At 45.7% G+C, this 22,698-nt stretch overlaps 1 protein-coding gene across 2 annotated transcripts in view; it reads right to left on the bottom strand.

Moving 5' to 3' along the window:
- Positions 1-22,698, bottom strand: part of malt3 (MALT paracaspase 3) — a 117,169-nt gene that overhangs the window by 37,229 nt on the left and 57,242 nt on the right. For both annotated transcript variants that reach the window (XM_080216008.1, XM_080216009.1), the window contains exons 8-11: positions 19,253-19,279; positions 15,453-15,656; positions 5,346-5,523; positions 1,395-1,469 (exon numbers count right to left, since the gene is read on the bottom strand). In XM_080216008.1, coding sequence (XP_080072134.1) covers positions 1,395-1,469; positions 5,346-5,523; positions 15,453-15,656; positions 19,253-19,279 — 484 coding nt within the window. The remainder of the gene's footprint in view (positions 1-1,394; positions 1,470-5,345; positions 5,524-15,452; positions 15,657-19,252; positions 19,280-22,698) is intronic.

Below are 22,698 nucleotides of genomic sequence, written 5' to 3'. Positions count from 1 at the left end.
GCCTGCGAATGAGGGGTGGCACAGAGGTTAGCACTGCTGCCTCACGGTGCCAGGGAGCCAGGTTCAATTCAGCCTCGGTCCATGTTTGCAAGGGTTTCCTCCAGGTGCTCCGCTTTCAAAGAACAAAAGAAATTTACAGCACAGGAACAGGCCCTGCAGCCCTCCAAGCTTGCGCCCACCATACTGCCAAAACCCTGAACAAAAACCCTCTACCCTTCTGGGGACCATATCCCTCTATTCACGTACTTGTCAAGACACCTCTTAACTCTTCACAAATATGTGCAGATTAGGTGAATCAACCATGCTAAATTGTCCCTTAATGTCCCAAGATGTGCAGGTTCAGTGGATTGGCCATAGTAAATGGTTACAAGGGAAGGCTGGAAGGGAGAGCCTCAGATAGAATGCTCTTTTGGAGAGTTGGTGTAGACTTGATGGGCCAAATGGCCTCTTTCTGCATTGTAAGAATTCTAGAGAAAGCAGTGTGAGCATTTATTTTAAATCTTTCGGAGTGTTTCACTTGCTTGGTCAATGATTGGTGCAGGACCTGTAAATACTAATGAATTATAATTGATATTGTGTCAGTGTGCGTTAGTGCACGTGGCTAAAACCGTCATCGAATCCAATCACTTATCACCAATTTCTATTCAAAGACTGGTGTACAGGAGCTGTCACTTTGTCTAAGCTGTGGTCCAGTGGTAGCACATAAGGCTCAGACACACAAGGCTATGGGTTCAAGACCTGCTCCTGATGCTTGTGCACAAAATGCAGGATGACTAGCCAGTTCCAAGCTGCATTGTTGGAGCTGTTTGGGATGAGGTATTAAATTGAGGCCTAGTCCAGCCCTCTGAAGTGAAAGATCTCACCGCGTTTATGTTGCAGAGCAATGGGGAGTGTTTCTCAATGTCCTGGCCAATAATCACAATTCAATTATTGTCACTGAACCTGTTGTGGAATTCCCTGTCCAATGAAGCAGTTGAGGCTCCCTCATTGAATGTTTTTAAGGCAAGGATAGATGAAGTTTTGAACAGTAAAGGAATTAAGGGTTATGGTGAGCAGGCAGGTAAGTGGAGATGAGCCAACAAAAAGATCAGCCATCTTATTGAATGGCAGAGCAGGCTCAAGGGGCCAGATGGCCTACTCCTGCTCCTAGCTCTTATGTTCTTACATTGAATGGCAGTCGAGGGGCTGAATGGCCTTCTCCTGTTCTTATGCCTCACTCTTTCAGAGAGAGAGATGCAGGATCTTTTGAGATTGTGAAGATGGTAGTTGGGGGGGCTCGGAAATGAAGGGTTGAATCCTGCATCTGATCTACCAGCAGTTAGATACCAACTAGAGATCAAATCTGGAAAGCATCATCACCCCCTCCTCAAATTAAATACCAGACAGATACTCACGTTGCATATCCATAGACAATATTCCCAGTGGGGGCGAGTGGCTGAAGGTCCGAGGGAAGGTAATCCTGGTTATACCTGGAAGACAAATGCAAAAAGATTCACCGACACATCTCAAATCTCTGTAAAGAGGATTATCTTCATGTGTTACACATGGGAGTGGCTGAACTGAATCTGTAGCTAGGTGACTGAGTCTGTTGGAGGGCAGGGATGTGGAGGAGAGGGAGCTTTGTTATTCAGGCCCTTTCTATTGACTCTATTTCAGCTCCTTGCAGTTGTATTCATCTCAATTAAATCTCCCCTCAGCCTTCTGTCTCCCAAAGAAAATAACCCAGCTCTGCTCATAACAAAATGCTTCATTCCTGGCAACGTCGTCCTCTGCACATTCTCCCATGTGGTCACATCCTTCCTGTAATGGTGACCAGAACTGTACACAGCACTCCAGCTGTGATCCAACTAGTATTTTATACAATCAGAATCAGAGAGTCCCTACAGTGCAGAAAGCGGCCGCTTGGCCCATTGAGGTTGCATAAATATCAATCCTACCCAGGCCCTGTCCCCGTAACCCCACATACTTACTCTGCAAATCCCCCTGAAATAACGAGGCAATTTAACATGGCCAACCAACCTAACCTGCACATCTTTGGAGTGTGGAAGGAAACTGGAGCACCCGGAGGAAACCCACACAGACACGGGGAGAATGTACAAACTCCACACGGACAGTGACCCAAGGCTGGAATTGAACCCCCGTTCCTAACGCCGTGAAGCAGCAGTGCTAACCACTGTGCCGCCCCCTAGCACAATTCTATCACAAACTCCCAGCTCTAATACCTTTATTGGCCAAGGCATAAGGATCCAATCCCTTTCGTGATCATCTGTTTTGCCTGTCCAGTTCCCTTCAGGGAGCTGTAGATGTACACCCCTGGTCCTCTGCACTGCTCAGAATCCTGGCATTTATGGTGTATTCTCTAAATTTATTTATTCTTTTCAAATTACCTCATATTTAGAGTCGTTATAGCACTGAAGGAGTCCATTTGGCCCTTTGATTCTGTGCTGGCCCTTTGTAGAGCAATCTATTCACCCCACCCCGAGCAAGTTCAGTCCCTTCAATTTCCTTTCAAAATCATTCACTATCTCTGTTTCCATCACCTTCAAGGCAGTGAGTTCCACATCACTCACGCTTTATTGTGTAAAAAGCTCTTACTCACATTTCTCCTTCCCAAAACCTATCTTCTCAAGTCCTTGCAGCATCAGCTTTTCTTCCTCTAGACTGAATTCCATTTCCCACTTTCCTGTCACATGGTTAATCCATTGATAGCTTCCTGCGGCTACGACTTTCCTCTGTACAATCACACAGCCGGATCTCCGATTCCCGATCCCGCCCGCCATTTAAGTCTAAACCATTGATAAACACCATAAACAGACGCAGCACCGTGCCCTGTGGAATACCACAGGAAACAGCCAAATACACCCCTCGCCCATAACCCTTTGCTTCCTGCCACTGAGGAAAATTCCGAATCCGATTTGTACTTTTCCTTGAATCGCAAGGGCTTTTAATTTAAAGGGCTTTTCATAGAGAATGATTCATAGAATCCCTACAGTGCAGAAGGAGGCCATTCAGCCCATCAAGCCTGCACCACAACAAACCCACCTAGGCCCTATCCCATTACTCTGCTAGTCCCCCTGATACTAAGGGAGAATTTAGCATGGCCAATGCACCTAACCCACACATCTTTTGGGCACCAGAGCACCCGGAGGAAACCCACGCAGACACAGGGAGAACATGCAAACTCCACACAGACAGTGACCCAAGCCAGGCTGCTGGCACTGTGAGGCAGCAGTGCTAACTACTGTGCCGCTGTGTAATCCATGTATTGGGATACAGTGTTGACGATTTATCCACGTATTGGGATAAGGTATTGTCACTTTATTATATCCACGTATTGGGATAAAGTATTGTTTCTTACACACCATATGGACAAAGCAGTGCTAATCACTGTCCTGCCCATTTGATCACTTTGACATGTGGTATCTTGGTAAAACCGAAGCAGACCACAAGAAAACATGTTACCCCTCGTTACTTCCTCAAAACTTTGAATCACGTTGTAAGTCTGACTAATCTATGCTGACTGTTTCCGATGACACTCTCAAAATGATGACTTATACCGTCTCTGAGTTCTCTGTTATAAATTTGTCCTCATTGAGGTCAGGCTGACCAGCCGGTAATTGCTCTATTTCTTCCTTCTTTTTCAACACCAGTACAACACTAACATTCTGTGCAAAATGACATGCTCAGAGCGTTCACCATTTCTTCCAATAGCAGCTTGGGATATGTTCCCAGTGATCAACCCTATGTTAAACACCATGCTATTTCCTCCTCACTAACACGGACATCCCATGTAATATTTCGCACTCCTCCTCAGCCAGATTGACCCCTCTGTTTTCTGAAGGGTGTATTCAGAACCATGCCTATGACTTGCACAGCCCCAACAAATTGGCTTAGCTCAGTTGGCTGGACGGCCGGTTCACGATGCAGAGTGATGCCAACAGCGTGGGTTCAATTTCCCATACCGGCTGAGGTTATTCATGAAGCCTTCGCAATCTTGGCCTTTGCCTGAGCCGTGGTGACCCTCAGGTTAAATCGCTACCAGTCAACTCTCCCTCTCAAAGGGGAAAGCAGCCGATGGTCATCTGGGACTATGGCGACTTTATCTTTACTCACACAAAATTATACTTTTGATCTTTAGTTCATTATTCTCTTGCTCTTTATCTTATAAAATAACTTCAGGGCTTCCATTACTTCTCTTGCTAATATTTTTCTTCTTTGCTTTACTAATTTCCTTGTTAATTTTTACACTTTCTCATCTAATTTCATTTGTGCTTTATCCTACTTTACTCTTTGATATCGTGGGAATGTGCGGGCTCAAAATCTGTGGCCCCTACAGTTTTTCTTTGTGAGAATATATGCCTTCGGAATCCCCTTTAGCTCCTCCTTGAATGCCTCCCGCTGCTCTGACACTGAACTATCTTCAAGTAGCTGCTTTCACTCCAACTTTATCTCAGATTCGGAAAATTACTCCCCCCAATTTAAAACTTTTACTCTCAGTCTATCTCCGTCCTTTTCCATAATTATATCTGACTATCTTATGATCACCGTACCCAGATACTCCCCCAGTGTACCTTTTCAACTGCTGTGGTTCATTCGCTAAAAGTAAGTCCATTACCAGCTCTTCTCTTGTTAGGCCTGCTATGCTGGCTAAAAAAGTAATCCTGAACATATTTTAAGAATTCTGTATTCTCTGTATCTTTCACTCTGAACTTCTCTCTGTTAAAATTAGAGTGGATGGCATCCCTGCCCTTTGATCTGTGCACTTTTCAGCAATTTGACTGCATATTTGCTCTCCCACCTTCCACTGTTTCTATTCTCCTAATTACTGCCTTGCTCCTTGGTTATATGCATTTGAATTAGTAGGAGTAAGCCACTCGGCCTGTCAACCCTGCCCCCCATTTCAAAAGGTCATGGCTGATCTGATTGGTTGTGGTTCCATTCTTGTCACCCCGGTAACCTTTCACTCTCGTTAATCAAGAATCTATTGATTCTCTAAATATTAATACATATTGAAAAAATATTAATATATATTGAATAAATATTGAAATATTCAAAGGCTCTGCTTCCACTTCCTTAGAGAGTTGCAAGAACTCGGGATTTTCACAGCAACTTCATTGCAGTGTTAATGTAAGCCTACTTGTGACACAATAAGCTTTAAACCTAAACTTAGAATTGGAAATTATTGTCACAGTGATGTCAACGTGTTCGACACAGTGATGGGAGGATTCTTTCAATCTCCACACAGAAACACTAATCCTGACGGTACAATTGTAGGCATCATTATTTTTTGAATGCAATAGCTTAAAACAACGGCGTAAAAGAGAGAGGAGAGGAAAGTTGCGTACCATTTCCGGCACATATCCAACAGGAGAACATTCAGTGCTGTGTTCCTTGCCTGCATCCTGCAGAGGATTTTCTGAACGTTGATACAATTCTCCGGTCTGTATGGATTCGGAGCGTTTACCGGCACCATGTAATTCCGGCCGGAACATTCGTAGCCATGTCCAGCGTAGTAAAATAGAGCTAGTGGATCAAAAACAGGAATGAGAGAATGGAGCACATCTAAACAACTTTGTGGCCGAAGGGCTTGTATTGTGCTGTAGTTTTTCTACATTTCTAAGTCTGGCATGCTATGAAACCCTTGCAGTTCTAATTGCCATCTTCACGAGGCATCAGATTCATTCATTCCCATTAGAATCAGAGTCCCTACAGTGTGGAAGGAGGCAATTCGGCCCATCGAGTCTGCACTGACCACAATCCCACCCAGGCCCTGTTCCACTAACCCCTCATATTTACCCTGTTAATCCCCTTATCAGTAGGGTTAATAGTACACAGCCAATCAATCTTCTATCCCTAAATTCAAAGGCCCTCATCTTTGGATATCCTGTATTATTAGTTGTAACTCCCTGCAATTTTAACAATGATTTGAAACTATTATGTTAATCAAATCACAAACCAGTTAGTGAAGTAAGAAACTAGACACTAATACATCTCTTGGTGATAGCTTTATTTATACATTACATAGAGTCTGATTCCCACCCACCAGTCCCAGCGATCTCCCTTTATACATGCTCAAAGTACTTAAACAATGCCCTCTATCTGGGTATTTGAACCTAATTAACATACCGTTAACACAGTAGCGACACTTAGAAAGGGCATGGAACCCCATGTACCCACCTGCAACATTTCAAACCAGTGGTTCACTTGGGAGCCTGTCCTGCCTCAGTCAGAAGGTTCAGTTTTTAACATTTATTATTCACAAGGAGGCTTACATTAACATTGCAATGAAGTTGCTGTGAAAATCCCCTAGTCGCCACGCTCTGGTGCATTTGGAGAGAATTCGAGCACCTGAGGGAGAATTTACCATGGCCAATGCACCTAACCAGCACGTTTATAGAAGTTTATAAAATGATGAGATGCATAGATAAGTTGAAGAGTTGGAAGCTTTTTCCCAGGGCAAAAATGACAATTACAAGGGGAAACAAGTTCAAGATGGGGGGGGGGGGGGGGAGTTTATTTTTACACAGAGGGTGGTGGGGGTCTGGAATGCGCTGTCAAGTGGGGCAATTGATGCAGATACGTTAGACTCATCCGGATAGGCAGATGAACAGGCAGGGTATACGTGGATATAGACAGTTGGTCTCGGTAGGAGAACGTGATTGGCGCAGGCTTGATGGGCAGAAGGGCCTGATTCTGTGCAGTACTGTATTGTTCTTTTTTGTACAATCGTAGAATCCTACAGTGCAAAAGGAGGCCATTTGACCCATCAAGTCTACACCGACCATAATCCGATCAAGGCCCTATCCCCATAACTCCAAGCATTTACCCTAGCTAGTCCCCTGATACTAAAGGGCAATTTAACATGGCCAATCCACCTAACCTGCACATCTTTGGACTGTTTGTTCTTTGTCTTTCAGAGTGTGGGAGAACGTGCAGACTACGCACAGACAGACAGTCACCCAAGCCGGGAATTGAACCTGGGTCCCTAGCACAGTGAGGCAGCAGCACTAACCACTGTTGCCACTGTGCCAGCCACCCTTTTGTACCCAAGCCCTTCTCCAGGGACTTGAGTGCATAATCCACATGATGACAATTTCATGCAGTACTGAGGATGTGCCTCACTGTTGGAGGTGGTTTCATTCATAGGAGATGAGAACTCAAGGCTGTTCGCTGACCCTTCGGGTGGATATAAACATTCCATGTAACTAACCAAAAACTACTTAAAAACGACCATCTATCTTGGGGAGTGCGTAAGAGTTTACAACAGATCCAGTGCTTATGCTCCATCTGTGCAGTTCTTCCTTCCTTTAACCCATCAGTATACCCACACTTTCTCACCTTCTTATCTAGTTTCCTGTTAAGTACAGTCTTGCTATTTTGGTTGTTATTTCACATTCAATCAATTCTTTGGGTAAAAAAAAGTGAGAACAAAGAAAAGTATAGCACTGGAACAGGCCTTTCAGCCCTCCAAGCTTGTACTGATCACGATCCCTAACTAAAAAACCTCATGCCCTTACTCGGTGCATATCCGTCTATTCATTCCCTATCCACGTACCCGTCCAGATGCTCTTAAATGTTGCTAATGTGTTAGCTTCCACTACCATCTCTGGCAGTGCGTTCCAGACATTCAACACTGTGAAAAAGTCCCCGTAGATCTCCCTTAAACTTTCCCCCTCTCACCTTGAGCCTGTGCTCCCTTGCATTTGACACTAATAAATAAACTAAACTTAAGTGAACCGCGGCAGAAATTGGTTCAACTCTCCCTCGACACAATTCAAATACAACTCGCACACACACATTTTGTTAGAAACATAGATGTTATTTTTGACTAAAGTTCCTTATTCAACTGAACCAAACTGAGGCCCAAAAAGGGAATCCTACAGTGCAGAAGGAGGCCATTTGGCCCGTTGGGTTTGCACTGACAAGTATTCCACCCAGGCCCTATCCTCATAACCCCATACATTTACCCTAGATAGTACCCCTGACACTAAGGAGCAATTTAGCATGGCCAATCCACCTAACCTGCACATCTTTGGAGTGTGGGAGGAAAGCAGAGCACCCGGAGCAAACCCACACAGACACAGGGAGAATGTACAAATTCTACACAGAGAGTGACCCAAAGTTGAAGTTAATAAGCATTACAAATAAAATGTTGGAATATCTAAGAAACTCTCTCTCTGGCTGAGGAAGTCAACTGCGCAGCAAAAATGGATTGCAGCTGGGAAAAAGAACTGAAATATTCCAACCAAACCACAGAACAGCTGAACTGAAGAATCAACTATTTGCCAACAGAAGTCAACAAGGCTGCAATCAATTAGTCACAGTTGCAACCCAAATGTCAAAGACTGGTCAGTATAACCTTTTACTTATATTAATCCACAGTTGGACTCAATTCAACACACACACACACACACACACCGGACATACTGTCTTCCAGCTTCTTCAGACAGGAAAAAAATAAAGTTTATTAGTTACAAGTAAGGCTTACATTAAAACTGCAATGAAGTTACTGTGAAATTCCACTAGTCGCCACACTCCAGCACCTGTTCGAGTCAATGCATCTAACCAGCAACGTCTTTCAGACTGTGGGAGGAAACACACAAAGACACGGGGGGAACATGCAAACTCCACACAGACAGTGACCCAAACTGGGATTCGAACCTAGGTCCCGGGCGCTGTGAAGCAACAGTGCTAACCACTGTGCCACCCCGGGATACAAAGGTCTGAAATCATGTACCAACCAAGAACAGCTTCTTCCCTGTTGCTGTCAGACTTTTGAATGGACCTACTTCATGCTAAGTTGATCTTTCGCCACCCTAGCTAAGACTGTAACACGATATTCTGCACTCTCACGTTTCCTTCTCTATGAATGGTATGCTTTGTATATTGTGCAAGAAACAATACTTTTCACTATATGCTAATACATGTAACAATAATACATCAAATCAAAAATCTGTACCATTTCTCCCTAACATTTTAATAGTTAATAAACTTACTGTATCATAATTCAAGAAAGGCATGGCGGCACGGTAGCACAGTGGTTAGTACTGCTGCTTCACAGCTCCAGGGACCTGCGTTCAATTCTTGGCTTGGGTCACTGTGTAGAATCTGTACATTTTCCCCGTGTCTGCGTAGGTTTCCTCCAGGTGCTCTGGTTTCCTCCCACAGTCCAAAGATGTGCAGGTTAGGTTGACTGGCCATGCTAAAATTGCCCCTTAGTGTCCTGAGATGTATAGGTTAGAGGGATTAGTGGGTAAAATGTGTAGGGATATGGGAGTAGGGCCTGGATGGGATTGTGGTTCGTGCAGACTCAATGGGCTGAATGGCCTCTTTCTGTACTGTAGGGTTTCCATAATTCTATGATAAAGCCGGGTTAAATTGGCTCCTTTTGAAGGATAAATATTGGGCCTAGAAAAGGTATCCTGAAAGGAACCTTGTCAGTGGCACAGCAGTTAGCAGTGCTGCCTCACAGCGCCAGGGATCCGGGTTCAATTCCTGGCTTGGGTCACTGTGTAGAATTTGTACATTCTCCCTGCATGTGTGGGGGTTTCCTCTGGGTGTTCTGCTTTCCTCCCACACTCCAAAGATATGCATGCCAAATTGCCCCTTAGTGTCAGGGGTACTATCTCGGGTAAATGTATGGGGTTATGAGGATAGGGCCTGGGTGGAATTATTGTCAGTGCAGACTTGATGGGCCGAATGGCCTCCTTCTGCACTGTAGGATTCTACGATTCTAAGCCTTGTTGATACCAGCAGGGGTGGGTTGAATGAAGACAGAGAGCTAAGTCCTTTTCCTCCTCACCTAGGTTTGGAACAATTTGAGGGTCCAGCCATACTGTAACAAATTGAGGGGTCTTGCCTGGATCAACCACATTTGGGGAACCCCACCTGGGGCTGGCACTAACAGGCCGTTCAGCCACAGTGCCCTAAGGGGCTAGAAAGTTTGTAGAACTGCCTTGGACTGTATGCCTACATGGAAGATGAATACAAAAGTACTGCAGTCCCTCAGAGAGGGACATGCTGTGTGAAGCAAAGCTGAATTCTCTCGTTTTTTTTGTCATATTTTAAATTTGAAATGTTTTTGACCCTGGGCTGTATGTCTGAAATGGAATCTATATTGAAAATATCAACAATTATATCACGGAATTGACACTGTCTGAGGACAAGTCACATTTTTATGGCACTTTCTGGTAAATTTCATAAAAAATCCCTACAGTGCTGTAGCAGGCTATTCAATCCATCAAAGCTGCACCAACTCAACACAGCATCCATGAATAATATCTTTCCTTGTCTTTTGAATCTCTTAGCACATACCTTAAGTTTCCTGTTATACATTCCCAATCCCTATTCGCACTTGGAATCACAGAATTTCTACAGTGTAGGAGGCCATTTGGCCCATCGAGTTTGCACCGACTCTCTGATAGAAAAAGAGTCTCTTACCCAGAACTATCCCCCAACTCCATCCCTGAAATCCCATGCGTTTACCTCAATAATCCCCCTAACCCACACATTTTTGGACACTAAGAGGCAATTTAGCATGGCCAATCCCCCTAACCCACACATTTTTGGACACTAAGGGGCAATTTAGCATGGCCGATCCACCTAGCCTTATCTTTGGACACTAGGGGACAATTTACCATGGCCAATCCACCTAACTTGCACATCTTTGGACACTAAGGGGCAATTTAGCAAGGACACTCCACCTAACCTGTACATCTTTGGAATGTGGGAGGAACCTGGAGCACCCAGAGGAAACCCACGCAGACTCTGCACAGACAGTGACCCAAGCCGGGAATTGAACCAAGGTCCCTGGTGCTGTGAGGCAGCACTGCTAACCACAGTGCCACCTGTTAAAATATTTTGCAGTGTAAATTTACAAGTTTGCATGAATAAAATCTGTATTTGGAAACAAAAATGAACGGTTGAGGTGAAAACATGTTGAAAAGGAAGACAGGTGAACACACGGGGGAAAAGAACAGGTTGTGATGCTGGAGGTAGAAGAGAAGGTTGGAAGAAAGCTCACAGAGAAGATAAACATCAGGGTGGGCCAATTGTGCTGAAAAGCCAGTTTCTGTTTTGTACAACAAGCCAGTTTCCTGGTTGTTTCTCCTATATAACTCTGTAAAAAGGGCTTAGACATTTTACTGTCCAAACCAAAGACACAGCAGAGTAACCGCTCTGCATTGCAGTCAGCTTCCTGTCAACACCTCTTAACTGCCCCGTCTGAGAACAGGATCCTTCTGACGTCAACGCAACTAATTCAAGACAACAGAGCAAGAGGTGCACTCACTCTCCCTCTCTGTGTCTCTCCCTTTCTCTGTCTGCCTCTCTATCTTTCATTCCCTCCCCATTACCAAACAAGGAGGTGAAACAGTGGCGAGCCAGAAATAGCGCATACCACTCAGCTTGACACAGGCTGCGGCCTGCTTCCTGCTCCTTCTATCTGTCATTCAACTGCTGCCATTACAGACACTGGGAGAAGCCTGTGGACAGACACTGCTCTCATTGCGTGGTGGACTCCACACTCCTCATCAATGCACCATTCAGAAAAGAAACAAGGCCTTTTGTGAAATAGGCTTCTTTCAGTCTGGGGAGGTGATGGCCTGGTGGTATTATAACTAGACTATTAGTAAAGTTCTGCGGACCTGGGTTCAGAATGGATGATGGAATTCAAATTCAATAAAAATTATCTGGAATTAGGAATCTGCTAATGACCGTGAAACCAATGTCAAAAACCCACCTCTCCCAGCCAGGCTTCTGCAGGCCTGGCCCAGCTGGGATGTGCTCTTAGGAATTTGCTGAACTACATCCCACCTTGCCATTTCCACCCTGTTGCCTTTCCAGAGAGTTGGAGGTGGGTGGGAAAAGCTTCTGATCTACAGATCAGTACCAATGGTGCAATGGGCATGGGGCAACTATTGCCCTGTGTTCATTTCACACATCGCTGGCAAAACTGTCCAGGGATCAAAAATCAGCAACTTTTTTTTAATTCATTCATGGGAATGGGCATCGCTGGCTGGCCAGCATTCATTGCCCATCCCTAGTTGCTCTTCAGAGGGCATTAAGAGTCAGCCCGCAATGCTATGCCAAACATGATGCCAAATTAAACTCCCTTCTGCCTGCCCTTGTCCATATTCCTCTAATAATTGCAAATTCATGTGCTTATCTAAAAGACCCTTAAGCCCCCCTGTCTTATCTGCCTGCACCACTATCCCGGCAGCACGTTCCAGATACCTACCACTCCCTGTATAAAAAGCCTACCCCTCACATCTCCTTTAAACTTTCCCCCTTAAGTTAGAGGGCTCTTCTAGTATTGGACATTTCAGCTCTGGAAAAAAAAGTTCTGTCTGTCAACCCTACCTATGTCTCTCATTATCTTCTATCAGATCTCCACTCAGCTCCAGAGAAAACAGCCCTAATTTCTCCAGCTTTTCCTTAGAGCGCGTACCCTCTAATCCAGGCAGCATCCCGGTAAACCTCTTCTGCATCCTCTCCAAAACCTCCACATCCTTCCTGTAATGTGGTGACCAGAATTGAACACTAAGTGCTTTGGCCTAACCAAAGTTTTATAAAGTTGCAACATGACATCCAGGGCAGGATTTTGGTCACCCCAAGACTGGAAAATTCTGCCCGAGGTCTGTGCATAGTCTGTGTCCCACCTGCTGCAGGCAGGCAGGACTTCATTGAAAATTCCACCCTTACTCTTTACTCAATGTCCCGACCACTAAAGGTTGAGAATCGGGACTTTGGCTTTGTGGTCCTTCTCCTGCGCGGTCCCCGTCTCAGTTGAGCATTAGCCCTGGGCTGCGTGGCGCAGGCTTTGAGCCGTGCCTCACCCCTGTTGGCATGGTGAATGCTCTGGGTTAAAGGGCTGCTGGCGAGCAGTCCAGTGATCTGACTATCAGGAGCTGGACACATACCTCACTATGTATAGACATATACCCAATGGAAAACGAGAAAAACAGATGGAGAGACTTTGGCTTGCAATGACTTTGCAAGACCTCTGCTGATTGTGTCACAGTTTATAATTACAGCAGGGATGCATTAATATTGATCAATAGATTAGAAGTGGAAACTTTTCTACTGGATTGCAACAGCAATGTTTAAATGACCAGCAATCTATTTTAATAATGAGCGATAAACATTTGCCCACTCTTCTTCAGAGTAGAGATCTTACACACCCTCTAGACAGGAGAGATAGAGGGAGATATTAAATGCAAGAGGCCAAGGGAGACATCAGCAACAGTGCAGCACCACCCCCAGTCCTGAGAGGGGGTCAGTCAGCCCAGATTTCACATCTGTATATTGTTAAAGTTTAAAAGTTTATTTATTAGTGTCATAAGGCTGGGGGACGATGGCCTAGTGTTGTTATCACTAGACTATTAATTCAGAAACTCAGCTGATGTTCTGGGGACCTGGGTTCGAATCCGCCATGGCAGATGGTGGAATTTGAATTCAATAAAAAAAGTCTGGCATTAAGAATCTACTGATGACCATGAAACTATTGTCGATTGTCGGAAAAACCCATCTGGTTTACTAATGCCTTTTAGGGAAGGAAATCTGCCATCCTTACCTGGTCTGGCCTATATGTGACTCCAGCAATGTGGATGACTCTCAACGTCCTCCAATGGCAAGTGGAATGTGCAATAAATGCTGGCCCAGCCAGTGACTCCCATATCCCACGGACGACTAAATAAAGTCAGTTTACATTAACAATGCAATGAAGTTACTGTGAAAATCTTCTAGTCACCACACTCCGGCGCCTGTTTGGGTACACTGAGGGAGAATTTAGCATGGCCAATTCACCTAACCAGAACGTGTTTTGGGCTGTGGGAGGAAACCGGAGCACCTGGAGGAAACCCACGCAGATACGGGGAGAACGTGCAGACTCCATACAGACAGTGACCCAAGCTAGGGAATGAACGTGTCCCCGGCGCTGTGAGGCAGCAGCACTAACTACCATGCTGCCCACCATTGGGACCTGAACCCACATGTTCCAGACTCAGGAGAGAGGTGTTCCAAACAGAGCCACAGCTAACATCAAAATATCACATCTGAGAATATCTACTCTTGGATACAGTACACCTATGAGGGAGCAGACAGTCTTGTGGCACAGTGGGTAATGCCCCTGCCTCTGAACCAGAAGCTCTGGGTTCGAGTCCCACCCTAGGGATTGATGGCCAAAGAAGGTGCATTCATAACCTGGCCAAAATAGGTTGAGTGTCAACCTGTAAAACCCTTCTAAACACACCAAGGGCTGGCAGTAGGAATGGGGGAGGCTCCTGGTCAGCCCTGCTTGATGTGGAGTGCGCCCCGCACGCTATAAATCCCCTGGTGACAGACCAGTGACCTATTCCAGGAATACCTAGCTATGAAATAGACAAAAGCATGCCTTAGCGCAGCGCTAGGTGTGGGAAGAGAATTGGAATGGAATTCCAGGAGAACCCACAGTGGTGAGCACTGCTGCCTCACTGTGCCAGGGAGCCGGGTTTGATTCCGGCTTGGGTCACTGGGACTAGCTACGGTAAATGCATGGGATTACAGGGATAGGGCCTAGGTGGGATTGTAGTTGGTGCAGAGTCAAAGGGCTGAATGGCCTCCTTCTGCACTGTACGACTCCATTCTATTCAAATGGGCATTTGAAATGCCATAGCACACAAGGCTACCGAAAAAGTGCTGGATAACAGGATTAGAATAGATGGTCAGCACCGACATGATGGGCCAAAGGGCCTCTTTCTGTGCTGTAAAACTCTGCCTACTGCTCCATGACACTGCAGCAGGTGCTACAGGGTAGATGCAGTGATTGTTGTTTTATTCTTCAATCATGTCTTTAGTAAGATTGCTTTTAACTATTCCCAAAATTTGTGTATGTCTGTGAGAGAACGCATTAATATGAAACAAAAACCAATGAAGTCAATTGATGGTAAAACTGACTTTCACAGAATCCTTACACTGCAAGAGGCCATTCGGCCCATCAAGTTTGCACTGACTCTCCAACAGAGCATCTTACCTGGACCCTCTCCCTGTAACCCTGTGCATTTGCCATGACTAATCCCCCTAACCTCCACATCTTTGGACATTAAGGGGCAATTTAGCATGGCCAAAGCACCTAACCCGCAGACCTTTGAAGTCTGGGAGGAAATCGGAGCACCCGGAGGAAACCCACGCAGACATGGGGAGAATGTGCAGAGTCCACACAGACAGTGACTCAAGCTGGAAATTGAACCCGGGACCCGGCTGCCTGTGAAGCAGCAGAACTGATCATTGTGCCGCCCCAAGTATTTATTTGCTTATCAATCATTCATCCAAATGGTTTCTTTCTTAAGAGACACCAGATGGATGCAAGCTCCAAACAATTGCTTCTCAGTAGCCGGTGAGCAAGACTCCTGCTGACACGGACTGGAATTAAATGGGAATCCAATTGAATGGATGTTGTCCTCAGTCCCACTCACCATATACGCCTTGATCCAGGAGCTGGAGGAACTGTTTGACGGCGCTTTGTATCTCCTCCTTAGTCAGGTCCATCAGGGAAACCACCCGGAAGTCAAGTTGATGCAGAAGGTTCGACAATTCAAAGACATCCATCATAGTGGCCACCAGCTTAGGGTGATTCACGTAGTTCATGTTTCCAATCAGCAGTGCGACTTTGTCAGTGGCTGCAATGCAAGGAGTACATAGTTACTGCCTGCTCGGTGCCCAAGGAGGTGGGGGTGGGGGCACTGCCCAACACAGAGAGACCAATGTGTTACAGGGGTCCCATACCTGCACTTCACCCTTGATTCAGAAGATTCAAGTCCTACTCCAGAAACTTGAGCATCACATTCAGGCTGACAAAAGGAGTACAGCACCAAGGCAGTGCTGTATGGTCACAAGTGTCGTCTTTTGGATGGGGTGGAATATTGAGACCTCATCTCTCTCAGTAAAAGATCCCACAGTACCATCCAAAGACCATTAAGAGAACTTTCCTTGGTGTCCTGGCCAACATTCAGCCCTCAACCAAAGCCACAAACACACCACCTGGTCAGCATTGCATTCCCATTTGTGGAATCTTGCTGTGCATGAATTGGCAGTTCCTTTTCCTACAATAATGATTACACTTCAAAAATACTTCATTGGCTGTGAAGGGTTTGGACATCCTGAGGATGTGAATGGCACTATATAAATGCAGATCTCTTTTCGCCCCAACATACTCACTGAAATAAGAGAGAGGGGGATGATTAGCACCAGTCACAACTCCTCAGGTACTGAAGCAGTTCATGTCCAAATGCAGCAAGACATTTTTGATTTGATTTATCAAATGTCTTGGTATACAGTGAAAGGTATTGTTTCTTGCGCACTATAGAGAAAGCATACCGTTAATAGAGAAGGAAAGGAGAAAGTGTAGAATGCAGTGTTACAGTCATAGCTAGGGTGCAGAGAAAGATCAAATCAAATCAGTTCAAGAAGGCAGCTCACCACCACCTTCTTAATGGCAACTAAGGATGGGTGGCACGGTAGCACAATGGTTAGCACTGCTGCCTCTTAGCGCCAGGGACCCAGGTTCGATTCCAGCCTCGGGTGTCTGTGGAATTCGTACGTTTTCCCCACGTCTGCATGGGTTTCCTCCGGGTGCTCTGGTTTCCTTCCACAATCCGAAAGAGGTGTAGGTTAGGTGAATTGGCTATACTAAATTGCCCCTTAGTGTCAGGGGGATTAGCCGGGTAAATATTTGGGGTTATGGGGAATAGATCCTGGATGAGATTGTTGTTGGTGCAGGCTCGATGGGCTGAATAGCCACCATCTGCACTATAGCGATTCTGTAACTGCTGATCTAGCCAGTAATGCCCAGATCCCATAAATGAACTTAAAACAGAAAAATCCCTCTACTGTCTTGCTCCTGTGTTTGGTGGGTTTGGTAAGCGGACATCAGGGCATAGTGCGGATCTGGTGATAAATCTGAGATTCCCTCAGACCAGAGGGAATTAAGAAACTGGGCAGGAAAAACCCATTTGTACCTACTGCGCCTTTAGCAGTAGGTTAAAGTTCAGGCAGTGAGGCCTTCCGACTGACCTTCTCTGACCTTTTACTTTCAATGCCTGACTTACAGTTTTTGATCTAAGTCATGGAGTCCGACAAAGCACTTAGTGCTCTGCTGCCTGAAAGACTGGTTCAAATCCACACAAGCCTGCATCAATTCGCCAAGTTACTCACAGCAATGCAAGCTCCTATCTGATCAAAGTCAATACCACATTATCAGACATCATGTGTGCAAAATTTCACTTTGATTCAGAGATAGCAAGGGGTTGCTAACGAGAATGGTGTTTCTGATGTTGAGCGAGAGAGGAACATCTGAGCAAAACTGTGAATTCTAACACCTTCATGGCAACAACAATGAAACTTCATCACTGTGAATCATGGAGGCATTCGGAGGCTGAGATAGGAATATGCTAAAGCAGGAATTTGCATGGATTTCCAGAGCGAATCGATATATCTCTGGGGGCCCTGTAAATGCTAATTTCAGCACAGCAAGATTCCACAAACAACAGTATGACAATGAGCAGATAATCTGCTTTTTTTGGTACCTTTCAGAACTTAAATTCTAATCAAGTCCAATCATGGTCCCATGAGGGACAAGCCAGACCCGAGCTGATAGGAGGAGACATTGCACTCCATCCCTAGTTTGTTTGACGTTTCATAGAATTATACAATCCCTACAGTGCATTTGGCCCATTGAATCTGCACTGACCACAATCCCACCTAGGCCCTATTCCCGTAACCTCACATAGTTACCTTGCTAATTCCCCTGACATTAAGGGTCAATTTAGCATGGCCCCTCAACCTAACCCGCACATCTTTGGACTGTGGGAGGCAACCGGAGCACCAGGGGAAATCCACACAGAATCTGCATGTTGTCCCCGAGTTTCCTCTGGGTGCTCCAGCTTTCTCCCACAGTTCAAAAGACGTGCTGGTTAGGTGCACTGACCATGCTAAATTCTCCCTCAGTGTACCCAACCAGGCGCCGGAGTGTGGCAACTAGGGGATTTTCACAGTAACTTCATTGTAGTGTTCATGTAAGCCTACTTGTCACACTAATAAATAAACTTTAAAACATTGGCTACCCTGATTCTTTACCCTACTTTAGCCAGGGTGAACCACTATCACAGGCGTTGGCACATCCCCAGTGCAACAGGCTAGCCTCGAAACCTACCTGATCATTGTCTCACCTTTCATCTCTGCCAGGTTTTGGTGGTACTGATTGGTGGATAAGTACCAGCCAGGACACAGGGGAATCCCTGATCCTCTTTGAAATGATGCATTGGAATCTTTGACGTTTCCCTGGGGGGCAGACAACGTCTCAATTTCACATCCCCCTCCGTTCCCCTACCCCTCTTACTGTGCAGTGCTCCCTCTGTACAACAACAACACGTTAGCCCTTGTTTAGTGCTGGAGTCTCTGGAGTAATACTCAAATTCCCAGCTTAAAACCCTGATGTCAGCTCATGCAACAGGCAACGGATTTGATGGATGGGCTTCAAAGCTGCTGAAAAGAAAGACGGCCCTACCAGTTATCCACCTTGCACCCAGCAGGACAAAGGCAAGAATACCACATTTCAAAAGATCATCACAATTTATACGACATGGGAAAAGTGATTGGTTGGCAAGTTGACTCTGATTGGCCATGGTGTTGCCATGGAGAAAGCCACGGGATTGGATTCCCCAAGTTCTGACAGCATGTCTCTCCCTCTCTTCAACAATGTTCAAGTTCTATCCTACCAAGCTTTTCTTGTCAGCTTTTTGTAATTCTACACAACTTAACTCAAGACAAATAGTTTTCCCTGTTGACATGAAAATAGCACGAGATGAATTAAGGGACGAATGGGGCTCCGAGGCAACATAAGCACCAAGAATGGACCACTGGGCTGAATGGCCTGTTTCACTGGTGTGAGTACTCGGTAACAGGTAAACATGGATCGATAGCTTGTAAAAAAAGACACATTAGAACTGTTGTAGCATAATTTCTTGTTTGCGTTTTGTGACAATTACTGATGGAAAATGTCAAACGTATAGTGCTTGATGTTGATTATCGTAATAGCTAGACAGATTATTGATTGGTAATGGGTTATGGGGAGAAGGCAGGGAAATGGGATGAAGCACATATCAGCCATGATTGAATAGCAGAGCAGACCCAATGGGCCGAATGGCCTAAGTCTGCCCCTATATCTTGTGAAAACCCAAAAGTCACCTGCAAAAAACTAAAACCAGTGTTGACATACCGCACATTCTGACCTCTGGAGGTGTGTCTGAAAGAGAAAGAGAGAGAACATGTTAGAGCAAGTGAAAGATAATGTCCTTTCTCTGGTTAAGTGGAAGGAAGGTTGTGGGCAGATTGAGGAAGACTGTTTATCACCATACATTGTGACTTTCCTTAAGAGTGCTGGCACCCTGAGGAGATTGTGGGCATTTGTGAGGTGACCATAGCAACACTGTCAACCTTTACAGCACGTAGACTGCTATCCTTACTTCATGGGTCTCCAAGCTTGCAGTGGGGTCAGTTGTAGGAATGAAACACTATGTGCTTGATTGAAGCTCAGACCTTCCCTGCTCAGAAGCTTTAGCAGCTTTAAAACTGGAGGGGTGCACTGGCTGCTCACTTCCTGCTCTGCTCACTCTGCCATTTTGCCCAGGCCTTCACAAGGCCACCCTCCGCTCCTGCCTGAAGCTCCTGCCTGTCTAACCTCTCCCTATAACTCAGTCCCTTGAATCCTGGCAACATCCTTGTAAATCTCTTTTGCACTCTCTCCAGTTTAATAACATCTTTCCTATAACAAGGTGACCAAAACTGAACACAATAGTCCAGGTGCGGCCTCACCAACATCCCATACAATGACAACATAACTTCCCAACTTCTGTACTCAATGCCCTGACTGAGGAATAGGGATCCTATGATTCAACGATAAAGCACCGTTAAGGTAATGAAACATCCTCAAGTGTGTCATGCTTCACAGGAGTGTTATAAAACAAATTGGGCCACCAAAACATAGGAGGAGATATTAGATCAGGTGACCAAAAGCATGGACAGAGAGGTAGGTTTTAAGGAGGGTCTTAAAGGGGGAGGAGGGGCGTAAAGGGGCAGAGAGGTGTAGGGAGAGAATTCCAGAGCCTGGGGCCTTGGTAGCTGATATAATCATAGAACCCTACAGTGCAGAAAGAGGCCCTTCGGCCCATCGAGTCTGCACCGAACACAATCCCACCTAGGCCCGATCCCCATATCCCTCCATATTATACCCACTAATCCCTCTAACCTATGCATCCCTGGACACTAAGGGGCAATTTCTTATCATGGCCAATCAACCTAACCTGCACATATTTGGACTGTGGGAAGAAACCGGAGTGCCCGGAGGAAACCCACACAGACACAGGGAGAACGAGCAAACTCCACACAGGGACCCGAGCCGGGAATTGAACCCAGGACCCTGGAGCTATGAAGCAGCAGTGCTAACCACTGTGCTACTGTGCCGCCCAAATAGCATGGCTACTTATAGAACATAGAAAAACTACAGCACAAACAGGCCCTTCGGCCCACAAGTTGCGCCGATCATATCTCTACCTACTAGGCTTATCTATAACCCTCAATCCTATTAAGTCCCATGTACTCATCCAAAGTCTCTTAAAAGACCCTATCGAATTTGCCTCCACCACCACTGACGGCAGCTGATTCCACTCACCCACCACTCTGAGTGAAAAATTTACCCCTGACATCTCCTCTGTACCTACTCCCCAGCACCTTAAACCTGTGTCCTCTCGTAGCAACCATTTCAGCCCTGGGAAAAAGCTTCTGAGAATCCACCTGATCAGTACCTTTCAACATCATATACACCTCTATTGGGTCACCTCTCATCATCTGTCTCTCCAAGGAGAAAAGACTGAGCTCCCTCAACCTATCCTTATAAGACATGCCACCCAATCCAGGCAACATCCTTGTAAATCTCCTCTGCACCCTCTCAATAGCTTCCACATCCCTCTTGTAATGAGGCGACCAGAACTGAGCACAGTACTCCAAGTGGGGTCTGACTAGGGCCTTATAAAGCTGCAGCATTGTCTCCCGACTCCTAAACTCAATCCCTCGATTGATGAAGGTCAGTACACCATACGCCTTCTTAACCATATCCTCTACCTGCGAGACCAATTTAAGAGCCCTATGGACCCCGACCCCAAGGTCCTTCTGATCCTCTACACTGCCAAGACCAGTACACATTTATCCGGGTTGAAGTCCATCTGCCACTTCTCCGCCCAGTCTTGCATCCTATGTCACACTGCAACTTCTGACATCCTTCCAAACTATCCACAACACCACCAACCTTCATGTCATCGGCAAACTTACCAACCTATCCCTCCATTTCCTCATCCAGGTCATTTATGAAAATCACAAACAGCAAGGGTCCCAGAACAGATCGCTGGGGCACTCTACTGATGACCGACCTCCATGCAGAAAAAGACCCATCTACAACTACTCTCTGCCTTCTGCGGGCAAGCCAGTCCTGGATCCACAAGGCAACAGCCCCTTGGATCCCATGCCCTCTCACTTTCTCAAGAAGTCTTGCATGGGGGACCTTATCGAACACCTTGCTGAAGTCCAAATAAACCACATCTACCGCTCTTCCTTCAATGTGTTTAGTCACATTTTCAAAGAATTTAACCTTTGACAAAGCCGTGCTGACTACTTTTGAGCATACTAAACTTCTCTAAATGTTCATAAATCCTGTCTCTCAGGATCTTCTCCATCAACTTACCAACCACTGAGGTTAGACTCACCGGTCGGTAATTTCCTGGGCTATCCCTATTCCCTTTCTTGAATATAGGAACCACATCCGCAATCCTCCAAAGCTCCGGAATCTCTCCCGTTTCCGTTGATGATGCAAAGATCATTGCTAGAGGCTCTGTAATCTCTTCCCTCGCCTCCCACAGTAACCTGGGGTACATCCCATCCGGTCCCGGCAACTTATCTATCTTGATGCTATTCAAAAGTTCCAACACATCCTCTTTCTTAATGTCCACATACTCAATCTTTTCAGTCCACCGCAAGCCTGCAGTACAACCACCCATATCTTTTTCCATCGTGAATATCGAGGTAAAGTATTCATTAAGCACCTCTGCTATTTCTACCGGTTCTGTACAAACTTTCCCACAGTCACATTTTATAGGTCCTATTCCTTCATATCGCATCCTTTTACTCTTCACATATTTGTAGAACGCCTTAAGGTTCTCCTTAATCTTATCTGCCAAGGCCTTCTCATGACCCCTTCTGGCTCTCCTAATTTCCTTCTTAGAGTTTGTATATTCTCCCCGTGTCTGCATTGGTTTCCTCAGGGTGCTCCAGTTTCCTCCCACAGGCCAAAGATGTCTGGGTTAGATTGATTGGCCATACTAAATTGCCCTTCAGTGTCAGGGGGACTAGCTAGTGTAAACACACGCGGCTGTGGGGAGAGGGCCTAGATGGGATTGATGCAGACTCGATCGGCCGAATGGTCTCCTTTGCATGGTAGGGATTCTATGATTCAACGTTGAGACCAATGGGTTTTTGAACTCAATCGAATGAGATGGGAAAGGGGATAAAGGCAGAAACTCAACCACAATCCTACTGAACAGTGGGGCATGTTCGAGATGCCCACTCCTGCTCCGACTTTACATCATTGTATCCTCCGTTTGGGAAGGTGGAAGG

The sequence above is a fragment of the Carcharhinus amblyrhynchos genome, chromosome 32 (genome assembly GCF_965287045.1).
Source record: "Carcharhinus amblyrhynchos chromosome 32, sCarAmb.v2.hapA, whole genome shotgun sequence".
Classification (NCBI taxonomy): domain Eukaryota; kingdom Metazoa; phylum Chordata; class Chondrichthyes; order Carcharhiniformes; family Carcharhinidae; genus Carcharhinus; species Carcharhinus amblyrhynchos.
This window is presented reverse-complemented; position numbering and strand designations above follow the sequence as displayed.